Raw genomic sequence first — 17,478 nt, forward strand, 5'->3', positions numbered from 1 at the left:
ACAATTTGCCTTTCCACCAATTTTGGTGTCATCAACAAATTTCGACACCCTACACTCGGTTCCCTCCTCCAGATCATCTATATAAATGGTAAATAGCTGAGGCCCCAGCACCGACCCCTGGGGCACTCCACTAGTCACCAACCGCCAATCTGAATAGCACCCATTGACCCCCACTCTCTGCCTCCTATTTGACAACCAATCCTCTATCCACGCTAACACCCTACCCCCAACTCACTCTTTCCTGTCTAAAAATTCTTGGGTAACAATTCAGATAAGTAACTCAGAACTATCCAAAGACTGCAGGTTTTACTCAAGATTTGTAGACTATAGTAGAGGGTGCTGAGGAGCAGGGAAATTGCCCATCAGGAATTGAAAGGTCCCAAGCAATTTCCACATAGGTCAGTGCATCCAGACAGTCCCAATGCACATCTCTGGTCGTATGTCCAGTGTTATGACGATCCGATGACGGGAAGATTTGGGCTATTGCATCTTTGTCTCTATGATGTTATGCACTAATTTCCTCCTAACGCTGATCGTTTTCAGCACTGCCTCATTGTCCGTGTAAGATACTGGGTACTGGAACATGCTCTTATGTCCACATCTTAAATTAATTCAGCTTATTAATACTCTGTTTGTTGTCTACGTCTCAGAGGTGTACATCATAGACGACAAGATGATGCATCTCAGCATTCTTTTCCTAAGGTTCAGGTGCAATTATAAATTAATGTATGACTTATAATAAAGAAAAAAGACTATCATGAGATCTGAAGCCAAATGACCTTGGCGAAACCTAGACTGAGCATCAGTGGGCACATTATTGGCCAAGCAATTATTCCTTAAAACAGTTACCAAGATTTTATATAGAAGTATTAGCTAAACTTTAAAAATTACTCAGAGGGACAAGACTTAATAACTGAGCATGCAGAACCAAAATGAAAGTTTTATTTTCTCAATTATAGCACAATGTTGCATTAAAACAGGTTGCAACATTTTTAATATCACTGAGATTTTGTATATTATTTATCATTGTTTACAATGTGAGAGTAATTAATGTGACATCAAACTTTAACAGTGTGGCATCCTCTTGGTAACAATACATTTGGTACAAACTATTCACATTTGTTTAATATTAAAAATATAAGTTGAGATTTTGATCTCATTCAAGTGCATGGAAGCAAGAATGCCAGGGACGCGGGTTCGATTTGTGGCTTGGGTCACTATCTGTGTGGAGTTTGCACATTCTCCCCGTGTCTGTGTGGGATTCCTCCGGGTGCTCTGGCTTCCTCCCACAGTCTGAAAGACGTGCTGGTTAGGTACATTGACTCGAACAGGTGCCGGACAGTGGCAACTAGCAGAATTTCACGGTAACTTTATTGCAGTGTTAATGTAAGTCTTACTTGTGACGAATAAATAAACTTTACTTTGTCAGAGAGCATTATGGAGCAGTGTTGCTCAATCCAGCACTGTCAATTCTTCCATTTGTGTAGTCAGCTATTGAAGCCTTGAAGCAAAACTGTGCTTGAACTAGCTTTTGGTTTGGTTTAAATAAGTCTGTTTTTCGGTGGATTATACGTCTTATTGTTGCACTCCCCAACCCTCCCTCTCCCCCTCCCCCAGTTGTGAAAGAGATTCTTAATTCATTATGGTCAAACAAAAGTAACATTTTTAAGTTTCTCGTGGTTTGTTGGCATCCCCCAACGTTTACACTGCTCTTGTTATTCAAAGCTTCCAAAATCCAAGTGTTAATTGATCGGAGTGTTTATCCCTAAAACAAGGTTATTATGCTAATCCCTTGTTGCCTAGCAGTAGTGGGTGCATTTAAACATGGGAAATCTAAGAAAGCTTTCAATTAGTTTATGTTATTCCCTTCCTATACTTCCTTATTTTACATTTTTGTCTTTCTGTATTTTCATTCTTGTTCCGAGGACATTTAAAGATTTGGTAACCAGATCTCGGCACTCTGTTTAGCTATTTGAACACGTGCCTTTAGGAATAGAAGTATTTCTGCTGTGCTATAATTAGATGGCAGAATTAAATTAGGAAATGGGATTGGAAGAAAATTTGAATTAATACAATTGCTAACATTTGCATTCATTATAGCAGGAACATTAAAAGATTAATGTGACAAATATGTTATGACTTCAAAAGAATAATATGTGATGGAGAAGCCTTTCACCCAGAATAATGTGGGTGAGTTTGCAGCAGCATGCTGTGATCGCTAAATCATAGCTTGGTACCTCCTCTGATTCCGCAGGCACCATCTTCTTTCATCCTGCCACCCCTGCCCCACCCCCCCACCCCACACACACACACACACCCCCCCCCTTCCATGCCTCGTATCATCCTCCCAAGACTCAGGCATGGCACATTTTTCACTAACATGTCTTTAGTTCAACTCCATGTCAAGTGAATCCTTTATTTTCTGTAATTTCCACTTAAACTACTCTACCCATCCTCCTTTTCTCATTTATTCCAAACATAATCCCACCCACCCATATTCACAGCTCAGACCATTTATGTTGTCCCCTCATTTTTATAGCTGTCAATGCTGAGGCACTTTAACCATTTCCAGCCAGATGTGCTGAGTGGATGATTCATCTCAGTCTCCTCTTGAAGTCCCCCAAGTCACAGATGCCAGCTTTAAGCCATTTGATTCACTCCATATGATGTCAGGAAAGTGCTGAAAGCACTAGATACTGCAAAGACTACAGGTCATGACAATATCCCACAGAAGTACTAAAGACCTGGGCTTCTGAACTAGCTGTTCCAGACATCTATAGCACTGGCATCTACCCAGCAATTGAGAAAATTGCCTATTTAAGTCCTTTCCACAGAAAACAGTGCGCATTGAACCCAGTCCTGTCAGCCTACCTCTCAATCATCAGCAAAGTGGTGAAAGACAATGCAATGAAGTGGCTCTTGTGCTGCAATATAAAGATAAAGGCAGCATTTCACTGAGTGTGGCATCAAGGAACGCTAGCAAAATTGAAGCCACTGGGAATCAAAAGGAAAAGTCTCCATTGGTTGGAGTCTCTCCTAGCAATAAGGAAGATGATTGTTGTTCTTGGATGCCAAACATTTTGTCCCTAGGAAATTGATGCAGGAATTCCTCAGGTCCAAGGCCTAATCATCACTACAGCTTCATAACTGACCACCCTTCCATCATAAAGTCAGAAGTGGGGATACTTACCGAAGATTGCACTGTACCATTTGCAACTCATTAGCTAATAATTGAAGCATAGCCACCAACATGTGAACATCATTCAGACTTGGCTAACAAGTGACAAATTACATTTGTGCCTCAAGTGCCAGTCAATGACCGTCTAATCTAACTCTCACCTTCTGCCACACGATGGCATTACAATTGCTGATTTTTCCATCAACGTTCTGGAGATTACCATTCAGCAGAAACTTTACAGGATTCATCATGTGCATTTTGTGGCTACAGGAGTAGATCAGAGGCTGGGAATTATGTAGCAAACAGGTCACCTCTTGATTCCTGAAAGCCTGCCCACCTTCTAAAAGACACAAGTCTGGAGTCTGATGGAATATTCTCCACTTGCCTCCATGAGTGCAGCTTCAACAACACTCAAGAAGTCCCGACCCAAATCAGTAGGAGTTTCCTTGCATATGTTTAACTTGATGCTACGAAAATTCATGGGTATAGAGTCAATGTTGAGGACCTCCAGGACACCTCCCTTCTGATTGTATACCATTGTGCTGCTGCCATCTCTGTCAGGAATGTCCTGTCCCACCATAAGGGATAGTGTTGGTGGTGTCCGGGACATTGGCTGTAAGGTATGAATCAATGAGTATAACCGTGTCAGGCTGTTACTTGACTAATCTGTGCAACAGCTCCCAGATGTTAGTTAGAAAGGCTTGACAGGACGGATGTGCTGTTGTTTCCAGCTGCTGAGTCAATTCCAGATGGTCACTCCGGTTTTATTCCTTTTTTGACTTTTGTGACTGGTACAACTGAATGCTTGTTGGACAATTTCAGAGGGCTTTTAGTCTAACCACATTGCTATGGGTCTGGAGTCTGTAGGCCAGACCAGGTAAGCCTGACAAATGTCCTTCCCTAAGGATAACAAGTGAGTGAGATGGGACTTTCCACAATTCGTGGCTCTTGCTACTAGTAATAGTAAAAAGCTAGTGAGAATAGCTCTTGATCGCAGAATTCTATTAATCAATTCCATTTACTAATTCATTTAGTTTAAATTCCTCCAGCTACAGTGGTGGGATTTGAACCCATGCTCCCATTCACCTAGGCTTGTGGATAGCTAGTCTGGTAATATTATTATGATACCGATATCTCCCTTTACGGTCTCTCTCAATTTTTCTAACAAATCATCCCTCCTCAGTTGTACCTATGGATGCTAGAGCGAGACCGGAAAATCCCATATGAGGTCAAAAGACATTTCCATTGTCCTACACTCACCCACTCCGATTCCATGGCAGGCAAGGCGATAGAATTCCAGTGTGGATCTTCAAACAGTATTGTGACCACGCACTTTCTTCTTTCTTCTCTGTCGCAACTGAAAATGTTGAGCTTCTATCTTTCTTTAAGCTAGTAATACCTGTAATATCATATTTCCAAGTGTCTACCTGTGCCCCAGCTCATCCATCTTGTTCATTAGAGCCCTTGAGTTGAAGTGGATATCATTTAAACACTATCAGACTCTTATATTCTCTATTTTCTAGCCTTGGTTTCGCTTGCTTACTGATTTTCTGATGTGGAGATGCTGACGTTGGACTGGGGTAAGCACAATAAGAAGTCTCACAACACCAGATTAAATTCCAACAGATTTATTCGGAATCATGAGCTTTCGGAGCACTGCTCCTTCATTAGGTGACTCCGAAAGCTTGTGATTCCAGATAAACCTGTTGGACTTTAACCTGGTTTTGTGAGACTTCTTACTGTTGCTATTTTCTGCCTGCACAATTACTTACAAAATTTACAAAATAATTGTGCTTAACCCTCTCTCCACTCACATTGTCTGTATCTTTTAAGACTTGGTTACCTGTAAAGACTCGCATTCCCACCACTATTTTGTAAATTGAGTTTGTGTCTTTACATGCCCTGTTTGTGAACAGAACTCCCACTCACCTGATGAAGAACATAACATAAGAACATAAGAAATAGGAGCAGGAGTAGGCCATCTAGCCCTTCGAGCCTGCCCCGCCATTCAATAAGATCATGGCTGATCTGTCGTGGCTCAGTTCCACATTCCCGCCCTCTCCCCATAACCCTTAATCCCCTCGCTTATCAAAAACCCATCAACCCGCGTCTTAAAAATATTTAGCGAGGCAGCCTCCACCACTTCAACGGGCAGAGAATTCCAGAGATTCACCACCCTTTGAGTGAAGAAGTTCCTCCTCAACTCCGTTCTAAACCGCCCCCCTTTTATCTTGAGGCTGTGCCCCCTAGTCCTACTGTCCTTTCTGAGCGGGAAGAGCCTCTCCACCTCTATCCTATCCATCCCATTCATCATCTTATATGTCTCAATGAGAATGAAGGAGCAGCACTCTGAAAGCTTGTGGCTTGTGCTACCAAATAAACCTGCTGGATTTTAACCTAGTGTTGTGATACTACTTACTGTTCATATAAAGCCAACACATGTAGATAATTCTAACAATTCCCCCTTGAGGGCGCTATCGCCTTATTTATCTCCAGTTCACTTCTAAAATGGTGCTCCAAGAACCATTTGAATTCCTGTTTGGAATTCATTTTTTGTCTCTATTGTGGAGATTTCCCTTTTTTCTAGCACTAACAGCAGGCAGAAATTAATAGTAACTTTTGTTGTGTTAATTACTGTCATTTGAATTTTCAATAAGTTTTTATATTAAAAGCTTAGAACTTAATGTAGAAATTAATGTGAGTTACAGAGAGATTTTTAAAAAAATATATGCAGTCATGAAAGAAAGTTCAAATACCTTACTTGTACAAAAAGCTAAACAATCCCTACTATTGTTTAGTATTCATTCGGCTCTAATCTAAAGGAAGTGATTGGCACTATTTTAAAAGCAGATACTAGGATACACCTGGGCAGGTGACGGACCAAGGCCTACATACTAGGACCTCCCATCCAGGCAGTGGCTGCAGCACAGAAAGCATACAATGTGAATGGCAAATGCGGTGTGCAATGCACATGCGTAACTGGTTCTGGTGCTTGGCTAATCAGTGTCAGGAGCTGTGAAAGTAAAATGCAGACCGTAGAGAACTTTATAGGAGGATTTTCATGCCAACAGATTCTTGCGGGTAGCTTGGAGTTGGCTAATGTTCAGAGGCCAGAAGTGGGCTTTTCTTGGGAACAGTGTGCAGCCACTATTTTAAAGAGGCAAGTGCACATGGATGCACAGAGTCCACAGGCAACTGGGATTGAAACGCAGTTATGTACTAAAAGTCCATTCTGACTTGCTGTGGTCAAGTGAAATCTAACATGATGTGCAGGATAGGGGTAGCCATGTTGCATTTGGTTTTAATAAAGACAATGCACCAGAAATAGAATAGCTCATAATATAATGTCAGATGAACTCGATGATCAGCTATGATTGTAATGAATGGCAGAGCAGGCTCAAAGGACCAAATGGCCTAATCCTGTTTCTATTTTCTGTGTTCTATGTGGAGCTGAGATCGAATTTGGGAGAGAAAGCACAGTGACTGAAATGGGAACACAGAACTGTTCAGTGCTGCAGAAAGCTGCTTCAAGAAAACACTAAAAAGGAAAGCAAATAAACTAGCTGAGACAAAAAGGCTGTTAATTCTCCTCCCCCTACTGCCAAAATGAAAGGCAATATGTGGCAGAACTGGCAGTTTTTCCACTTACAATGGTAAAACTGTGAGATTGCACCAGACTTAATTAACTAGCTGGAGCCAATACAAGTAGCAACACTTTCTTTAACACTGGTAGGGTGAGACAAAGTGAGAGTAAAATCTGACAGCAAGCTACCTCAAAGCATTTTCCTCAAACTGCTACTTTCTGCTCCGAAGCGTATACAAATATTGCTTTGCTTGCAGAGATATGGTCTGAACGTGACGTATAAGTATGGGAAACAGCTATACATTTGCTGATATGTTGGTGAGAGCACCACATCTTATGAAGAAAGTTGAGGGTGCTGAAACAGAATGTGAAATCTTCCAGATTCAACATGAGGCAGCAACTCAACGTATGCTGGAATTCATCAACCCAGCAGGGACATTGAACCTGGCAGACACGTGCATGTGCCTTTCTCAAATCAAGTGGTCTACCCAGCAGAATGCAACTCTCAATACTTCAAAAAATAATGATTAACAGATTGCCTGAGAGCATCAAGGATCCACCTTTGGTCACAAGAGCATATTGGGCTTATAGAGATGAATGACAGCCCAAGATGGCATCTTCTACAAAGGAAATAGAATCATCCCCCTGAAGGCAATGAGAGGAATGATGTTGAAATGCATTTGTGTAAGCTGTCATGGAATTGAGTCAAGTCTAAGGAAGGCAAGAGGAGTGCTCTTCTGGCCAAATATAAGCAGTGAAATTAAGGACCAAATTAATACTAACCTAAGTGAACTAGAGAGTCCCTATCATGTGACATCCTAGACAGGCTGTGAGTGATGCTGGGAGCAGACCTCTTCACCATAGCAGGAATTGATTATCTAATCACTGTAGACTACTATTCTGACTGCTGCTATTTAGACCAACTAGCTTCAGTGAAATTGTAGAATGTCTGAAAGCCTATTTAGTTGTTATAGTGTTCCAGCTAATGTGATGAGTGACAATGGCCCTCAGTTCACAAGTGAAGAATTCAGCTGCTTCATAAACAGTTGGGAAATTCAATACTATACTCATCATTTTCATTCTATCCCCAGTCAAGTAGAAAGTAGTCCAGTCAAAAGAATAACACTACACCTTGCCCAAACTACTCTTTCAAAGGTACAAAAGCTATTGATGCCAGAATTAATAACAGATGTAACTGAAAAAAGTCAAGGTATAACTGCAGAAGGCATTTCATTTTGACAGAACTGTCCAACATTTGCCAGCATTGAGTACTGGAGAGTAAGTCAGGGTCCAAATGCTCAATGCTCTCGACAGAAATCAGCCCATGTGGAAACCTGGGACATATTGTCACTTTGATCGCATGCAGTGGATGTGAACAACCAAATGTCCTGGCACAACTGTGGGCACATAAGAGCAATTAGAGAAACTGTTCCTGCATGCAGGTGGCCGATCAATGGGAACTCATCAGCTGTACAAAGTACAGAACGACCATCACTCCCAGAGGTCCACCAGCCCCAGCAATGGAAATGGGACAACAGGAACAGTTACCCAGGAAACAACAAATATCATAGAAATGACACTCTCTCTGGAAAGGGAACAGCACCCAGATAAACAGGCAATGGCAACAAGCACATGCACCATTAAGAGACCTGCATGATTTGGTGATTTATGTTTGCAGTACATGTTCAGAGACTGATGAAAATAATGAACAGTATACTAATGCAGGGGAACAGTGGGAGTATAGTGGGTAACTTGGGTAACTCAATTACACATGAAAATGCATGCAAATTTGTCTTTGTTCGATATGAAAAGACGGATGTTTGATTGAAATATAATCATATACTAAAGGCCTACTTGGCTCTTTCTGTAGTCATATGACTTCTGCCATGAGGCATAGACTGGAGGCAGCCATGTTACATTCGTTTTGAAGAAAGCCATTCACTGGGCCCACTATGGAATCAGAGCGGGCAAGGGGCAGACAAAGGAAACGTTCACTGACCTCTGGTGGGTATTTCCAGTCTCGCTCAAGTGATGCAGTAAAACCTCATCCATTGTACTAGAAACACTATACTCTGTGAACTTGTAACGGTGCTTGTTCATTTAAGAGTATTTAACAGATTACTGCAATTTTTGCTTTGAAGTAGATGCACTATATTTTAAAATTGTGATTTATTTTGCACTTGGGTTTTGGTATTCTTTATGAAACAGATCCAATGATAATTACATATGGAGCAGAAAGTAACAGATATATGCACCCAACAAAAACATGACTTCCAATTCTGCTGTTGGGCAAGAGATTGTAATTTTGAAACATAATAAATAATGCAATCTGTACTAAGTGCTGTGATACTTAGATTAAAGGTCTCCTTAAACAATCTATTTCACATTCTGTAGTGGACATCTCAAAGATAGTTGTTTGAAAATTGGAATTAGAAAAGCACATTCTATTCCTGAGGTTCAGCTAAAGTTTGATTTAGATGTATAGAAGAAGGGTGATGAATCCAATAGTAAGTGGAGAGTGTGTGGCTTTAGGTTAGGGTTTTGTGTTTTGAGTAAATTGAAAATAAGGAACTTGTTCCCTAACCAGCGTGGAACAGTCACTTACTGCTTGGACATCATTGAATAATGAGGAGCCTACTACACTCATGGGACAAATGTACTTGGGAGCATCTCTTTTAAAATGTGCCATATGGTTATTAAATCCCAGCCCTAGAAAAACGAGATATAGAGAGAAACAGACCAATATCCTCCTCACCAGATATGGTGACCATCTCTGTGATGCCTTTTGGTCTCTCTGCACACACTGGCACAGTGGTTAGCACTGCTGCCTCACAGCACCAAAGGCTCAGGTTCCATTCCCGGCTTGAGTTGCTGTCCATCTGAATTCTACAATTCTCCCTGTGTCTGCATAGGTTTCCTCCGGGTGCTACAGTTTCCTCCCACAGTCCGAAATAAGTGGTGGTTAATTGCATTCGCCATGCTGAATTCCCCCTCAGTGTGGCGACTCAAGGGTTTTCCCAGTGCCTTCATTGTAGTGTTGATGTAAGCATACTTGTCACTATAATAAAACTTTTATTTCTTTTTACTGTTTTTATCTTTACAATTCTTGCAACAGCATATTGTAGGTCATAATAAAACTGCATGTATTTGATAAGACAAGGGCAAAATACTATGGATGCTGGAAATCTGAAATAGGAACAGAAAATGCTGGAAATACTCAACAGATGCAGGTAGCATCTGTGGGAGAGGAAATGAGCAACACAGGTCTTCAATACCATTGTAGCCTCTCTTTACAATGTTCACATTAAGCCAGGATGGTGTGAAAAGGAGAGGATGTTTGGTTCTGTTGTTATATGTAATCAAATAGTGGTCCAATTATTAATCGATAATTGGACTACCATTTGGTACTCATTCGTACCAAAATTTATCTTTTATGTTTGTTTATTTCTTGAGCATTTATGATCATTTTTGCCCTGCACTCCTGCCAACAATTTCCATAGCCAGATGTGGCCCTCTCAACAAAACATTTGCCTACCCCTGCATTGAATGTTCCTTGTGACCTTGTTCATGAGCACCATCCAGTGGACCTAAGGTTGGCCTGCCTAAGCTTAAGGGAGAGCCAAAGATTCTGAATAGGGGCATCTTCAATCTTGAGGACATAGTAAAGGGTGGGGGGCAGAATAGAAGCATTTCATATGGTCCATAGCTGGGAGTTCATTTCATTTAGAAATGAAGCTAGAGCACTTCAATTTTTCATAGAATCCCTACAGTGCAGAAGAGGCCATTTGGCCCATCAGGTCTGCACCAACTCTCTGATTATGTATCTTATCCAGGCCCTTCCCCCACCCTATCCCTGTAACCCCACACATCTTGATCTACTAAGGGCAATTTAGCATGGCAATCAACCAAACCCACACATCTTTGGAGTATGGGAAGAAACCCGCGCAGACACTGGGAAAATGCATTGTCTATGTAGTGTTTCCCCAAACTCCACACAGACAGTGACCCAAACTGGGAATCAAACCCAGGTTCCTGGCACTGTGAAGCAGCAGTGCTAACCCCTGTGCCACCGTGCCAGTTGGCCTCTGGGGAACAAATGTAACATCATACAGTTGTATGTGTGACATGGAATGAAAAGGTGGGGGGGGGTGTTACCTGTGATAGCGCTGGCTGCCTTAAGCCAAGCCAATCTTATAGAGAAAACTTTTATATTGGAATTTGGCACTTTACTTGCATGTGCAAAATGTCTAAAATCTGCTTCCAATGTGTGTAAAGAGTGACTCTTGTTTATCTTTATATAAGACAACCAAATGCCAACTCCCTGGCCAGAAAGTGTGCATGTTTTCTACAGGGCCATTTTGGGGTCTTGAATATCCATACCACACCTGAAAAAATGACTTCACAATTAAAATTCTAGGCCTGAGACAACTGAAAATTTGAAATAAAATCAGAAAATGAAAGAAGTTAAAAATGATCATCAGGATTTGAAATCAGAGAAATTGATACCGCAAATGGTATTAGATGTTTTTTGATTTTTTTACATGCATTTTGATTTTTTCATAATCTTTGGTATTTTGTCATAACAAATACCTTCACCGCAGTATTTTAGAAGGGATATATAAATACAATAATCTGCTCTATACTCTGAATTTTAAAAGGCTCTGAACTGGGCAGTAAATCTTTCAGCAATACATTAATTTTAAAATGGTACACTGTGTACTTGAGTCTTTTCCTGTATCGCTGATGACCTTGTGGTGATGCTTTCCACCTGAAACACGACCCCTGAAGTTTGTCAATTAATGCCTATGTACTTTGATTTGAGACAAACAACATGGATATTAAGATACACAACTGCAGAGACTCTGTAGCTGCAAGGGTATAACCTCATTTGAAGCAAAGGAAAATACACAATCAATGGAAGAAGCACTTCATCTTTCGTACTAAGCTTGGATTTAATGTTGCTCATGGCTTCCTACTTTGTACTCTGCCATCGAAGCAGCAGTCATTATAAGTATGTATAAAATACATACAGTGTACAAGGAGGCCATTTGGCTCATCGATCTGCACCTACCCTCCAGCAGAGCATCTTATCCAGGCCCACCTCTCTGCCCTATACCCATAACCCCACACATTTACCCTGTTAATCCCCCTAACCTACACGTTTTGGGGCATTGCATATCTTTGGACTGTGGAAGGAAAACGGAGCAGAAGAAACGCATGCAGAAATGGGCAAAACATGCAAACGCCACACAGTACCCAAGGCCCGGGTCCGTGGCATTCTGAGGCAGCAGTGTTAACCACTGTACCACCTGCCGCCCTATTATAGATAAAGAAATAAAGGAGAGAGTATCTCTGGTATAGAAGATTTATCTAGTCTTTATCTAGTGTTTATCTAGTTTCTCGGTGAGTTACAGTACCCACTGCTTCAAGTGTTTGTGCAGTATTTGGTGTAATGTGATGTTTTCACTGGTAAAAGAGGTTTCACTGCCGTTGCTTTCCTTTGTCAGACTTGTTATCCTTGACATGGGAGTTACATAACTGCTTTGGCCAGATGAGAGGCAAATAGACAGGAAGTAAATCAAGATCCTGTGTCAAGGAAATGGACATGAAGATGTACGTCTTGAAAACAACAGCAAAATAACTAAAGCTAACTGTGACCGAATTTGTGGAAATGTTTTCAAAATTGTCCACAGGAAGAATATTACTGTTCATACGTTGGCATGATTAGGAAGATGGCGGTGTAGTAGTAATGTCACTGGACTAGTAATCCAGTGAACCAGGCTAATGCTCTGGGGTCACAGGTTCAAATCCCACCACAGCAGCTGATAGAATTTAAATTCGATTTATGAAATCTGAAATTGAAAGCTATCCTCAGTTGTGGTGACTTTGAAACTGCTGTTATAAAACAACCCACCTGGTTCAGTAATATTCTTTTCGGAATGAATTCTGCCAACCTTACTCAGCCTTGCCTACACGGGACTCCAGACGTACAGTAATATGGCTGACCTTTGGAATGTAGCGAACCAATCAATTCAAATATAATTAGGGATGGGCAACACCAGCTGGTCTTGCTTATATCATCCACATTCCATGAAGGAATAAAAAATATCTGTTTCCGTGCAATATGATGTGTAGAAAAATTCAATCTAACGTATGATCAATTTGACAACAATCTTGAATATAGGCGGGTAAGGTCTAGAACTTGTGAGGAGTCCAGAAAAGGTATTTTTTTTGGCTTACACTTGTCCAAGAATTGTAGAATCCCACAGTACAGAAAGAAGCCATCCAGCCCATTAGGCTTACACTGACGATAATCCCACCCCATGCCCCATCCCTGTAACTTTATGTATTTACCGTGCTAATCTCCCTGACATTAAGGGGCAATTTAGCATGGCCAATCCACTTAACCTGCACATGTGGGAGGAAACTAGAGCACCCAAAAGAAACCCACGCAGACACGGTGAGAACATGTAAGCTCCACACAGACAGTTACCAGGAATTGAACCCAGGTCCTTGGTGCTGTGAGGCAGCAATGCTACTAGGCTGCTCACAAGTAAAATAACAACTGCTTGTTCAATAGCTTATCACAAATCTCCTCCTTCCCAATGCAAAACCATTCAGCAAAGGAACAATTTTTTATTGATATCTGAAGATTGTGGAAAAAAGTGACATTCAAAATCTGGAATTTAGATGTAGACTTATTTTTCAGAAAGCAGTGGTCCTGATGCTAGTTATTTAGCCTGCACCATCCACCATAAATTATGCTGTCTCCATTCCAGATTGAGTGTGTCAGTTTGCCTCACTTGGTTAAATATCTATCCTCTGAGTGAAAAGTTATGGGTTCAAATCTACTATAGAATTGAACTAAAACAATGCTGCATTTCAAAATTAGAAACAGGCTTCACTGTATAATCATAGAATCCCTACAGTATAGAGGAGGTCATTCAGTCCATCATGTCTGCACCAGCTCACTGAGGCACTCTACCCCGTCCTATCCTCGTAACCCCACACATTTCCCATGGCTAATCCATCTCGCCGACACGTCCTGCGACAGTAGGGGGAGTTTAGCAAGGCCATTGCACCTAACCTGCACATCTATGGAGTATGGGAGGAAACCAGAGCACCTGGAGGTACCCACAGAGCCATGGGGAGAATGTGCAAACTCCACACAGTCACCCAAGGCTGAAACTGAATCCAAACTGAGCTTTGAGACAATGAAAATCACCAGAAGAGGTGAGATCAGTTATAGTGCAGGAAGCAATTGATGTTTCTTGTAGGGTTGTGGTCCAAAGGCAGTTAAGAATCAATATCAAAGAGTTAGCAGTTAGCATTGCCTCACTAAAGGCCCCTCTAATGGACAGCATGAGCACTGAATTTGTCAGGAGGTTTGATGGTAGTGATGCTGTTATTGAAGAAATGCTGAAAGTTCAGATGGAGATGCATTTTTACTCAAATATGAAAAGATCAGGTAAAGATGAAGCCAAAATATAGGGGCGAAAGTGTCAGTAAAAGCTCAAGGGAAAAAATTTGTTGGCATAATGCTGATATGCATAGTCTCCTCAATCCTCCAAGGGCTGACAGTGCCGTCAATTCTACCTGCACAGCTCGTGTGGCATTCTTCGATGATATCATTGAATATAAACAAATTCTTCCTCCCCAGAGTTCATTGAAACGGGGATCCGGAGAAAGGAAAGTGCCTCCCAGGCTGAGGTCAGTGTGGGTCAATCAGGGGGATGGGGACATTCTGGCAAAGGTTAGGTAAGAATGAAAAATGGGATCAGAAGAAAAAGAAGAGTAAAAGAGATTGGCTGGTACCCTTTAAGTTTCTCGTTTGTGATATTTGGAAGCAGGAATAAAGGACTTTTGTTAAAATGCCAATGACATTGAACAGAAGACTGGACAACTCTGAAATAAAATGTGTTCTGCTGACAAGAAATACTAGCAGAACGCATTCAGCAGCAGATAATAGAGGGAGTGAATTACATGAAATGATGGCAGATAGGAGTTCAGAGGAAATACCAGTGGTCATGGACAGATCTGAAACAGGAAGGGTGAAATCTGAGTTGGCATCCATGTGGAATTGGACTGTGCATGCTGAGAAGAGAAAAGTGACTGTGTGAGTGGTTCTTGGCAAGTATGTGATCAAAAGCAGAGCACGAAGATGAAGACAAACAAAAATCATGGCAAAAATAATGCTACAATTATCTGACAGTGACCAGGTTTGCCAATCCTCTTGGAATTGCCAGGAATTCCCTCAAATTGGCATCAATTACGTGATGGCCAAAGAAAACAAAAGAAATCCCAGGAGATTTGAAAATAATATTTTCTTCACGGTATAGTGTGACTTGTCCTGGGAAAGGATTGGTGTGTAAAGGTTGACATAGAGAATGGGAGTAGTGGCTGGATATGGCTGTTCAGGGAATAAGTAACTCGGTTGAGGTTGAAATTTTCTTGTTGCCCGTGTTTCTAGCGTCCGTCACCCACCAATTATTGCACATCGACGATAATAGTAAGCAAAGATGGAACAGCATTTGTACTTATGTAGGTCTGTATGTAGCCAACTCCTAAACCTAGAATCCACACCACTGTATCCCACTGATATATCCCAAAATATGCTCATAAAACTATAAGATGTAGGAGCAGAAGTAGGCTATTGCCTACTTCTGCTCCACCATTCAATGAGATCATGGCTAATCTGATATGATCTTTACTCCAAGTTCCTATCTTAACTCCATAACGCTTGATTCCTTTACTATCTCGGCCTTGAACATACTTAACGACTCAGCCTCTACAGCCTTCTGCAGTAAAGAATTCCACTGTTCACCACCCTCTGGAAGAAGAAATTCCTCCTCATCTCTGTCTTAATCTCAGATGAAGAAGTCACCCATTTATGTCCTGTGGTCCTAGACTCTCCCACAAGGGGAAACAATCTCTCAGCATCTATCCAGTCAGAGTTTAGCAACCCTAACAGAAGTTAATTGAAAAATGCAAGTAAAAATTCTCTAGATACAGTAAATCACTGCTGCCTCACAGTGCCAGGGACCCCCGTTCGATTCCTGGCTTGGGTTACTCTCTGTGTGGAGTTTGCAAATTCTCCACTTGTCTGTGTGGGTTTCCTCTGGGTGCTCCGGTTTCCTCCCACAGTCAGAAAGACGTGCTGGTTAGGTGCATTGGCTATGCTAAATTCTCCCTCAGTGTATCCGGGCTGTGGCAACTCGGGGATTTTTGTGGTAATTTATTTGCAGCATTACATGTGACGCTAATAAATAAACCTAAACCTATAACAGAAGAAGAGAGAACTCTTGTTAGTGAATAAATTACCATATTAAAGTTAGGAAAATTTGATGCAACAAAAACTGACCTTTGTCATTTCTTTTTGACTTAAAAGATCAAAATGTAGCCATGGCTTTGAACAATTTCCGCTGGATCCTCTGCTTGCAGTCAAATCTGAGGAAATAGTCATCTGTGATCTTTTTAAATTTATTAATCCCACATGGCTAACAGCTTCTGCAAACTTCAAAGTAATTGTCAAAGCGCATCATGAAAGAGGATGTCATAAAAATGTTTAATATTTTAGCTACCATTTTGCTTTGCATCCTGTGGTAAGACACCACTTGGTGCCCTCACTAAATTTACTAAAACGCCATTTAGTCCATACAATTTAGTATTTTCAAATTGATTGTTTTAATAGATGCAAAGTCACCCTTGTTTGAATTTTTCAAGCTAAGGGACAACAGTGTAACCAAATGTAGCATTTTAGGGAAGTGGATCTGCTATCTCTACTGTTATCTCAGGAGACATGTATTATTCTGTATGAGCAACCTGTAAAACACTTAAATTTTAATCATTGTACCATTTCCCACTCAGTTGCTTTGTTTGTCTCAGCAGAATTACAACAATCCAGTTGTCATGGCTCTAGCTGTACCAGTAGCTGTAAAGTTCCTACAAATGGACAACAAAGAACTCTCCCGGAACATGTCTAACTACCTATCACTTGCAGCTATTGGCAAACCAGAAATCCTTGCACAGCACACGGCAACCATTGTAAACAGTATACTTCAAGGTAAGATCGAGAAATGTATATTACTGGGATTACCTCTGAGTCAAAGTGATGAGTTCAAACTCCAGCAGTATAATATGGACAGTATTATCAGTGCAGCACTGATGGGGTCTTGCAGAATTTTCAGGTGAGGCATTAAGTTGCCTGATGGTCCAGGCAGACCTAAAATACACGATGGCACTGTTTAAAGAAGAACAGGGAAGTTCTCCCAATGTTCTAGACAATATGTATTCCTCAATTTATCCCATCCAAACACATCAACTAAACATTTGTCATCTTGCTGTCTGCGATGCCTTGTTCTGTGCAAGCTGGCTCCTGGGTTGCCTGTGTAACAGTGGCAAGTAGGTAGTGATGACCTGCTTTCTTGAATCATTGCAGTTCACAAAGTATAGCTAAACCATAGTGCTGTTGGGGAGGGAGTTCCAGGATGCTGACCCATCAACGGAGAAGGAACAATGATGTATTTCTGAGTTCGGATGGTGAGTGGTTTGCCGTGGAACTTTGTAGGTGATGTATGTTCCTATCTAATTGTGTCCATATCCTAGAGTTCTGGATGGTGCCGTCTAATGGATATCAGAATAGATAACACGACAAAAGTAGTGGCAAAAAGAAAAGAACAAAGGCGGTAGGAGAGGGAAGTTAACAAATTAATGGAAA

At 41.2% G+C, this 17,478-nt stretch overlaps 1 protein-coding gene across 3 annotated transcripts in view; it reads left to right on the forward strand.

Moving 5' to 3' along the window:
- Positions 1-17,478, forward strand: part of veph1 (ventricular zone expressed PH domain-containing 1) — a 203,885-nt gene that overhangs the window by 16,734 nt on the left and 169,673 nt on the right. For all 3 annotated transcript variants that reach the window (XR_013886325.1, XM_080185581.1, XM_080185580.1), the window contains one exon: positions 16,650-16,824. Coding sequence is in view for 2 of the 3 variants with exons in the window: in XM_080185581.1 (XP_080041707.1) it covers positions 16,650-16,824 (175 nt within the window). In the remaining variant the exon portion in view is untranslated. The remainder of the gene's footprint in view (positions 1-16,649; positions 16,825-17,478) is intronic.

Source organism: Carcharhinus amblyrhynchos, chromosome 3 (genome assembly GCF_965287045.1).
Source record: "Carcharhinus amblyrhynchos chromosome 3, sCarAmb.v2.hapA, whole genome shotgun sequence".
Classification (NCBI taxonomy): domain Eukaryota; kingdom Metazoa; phylum Chordata; class Chondrichthyes; order Carcharhiniformes; family Carcharhinidae; genus Carcharhinus; species Carcharhinus amblyrhynchos.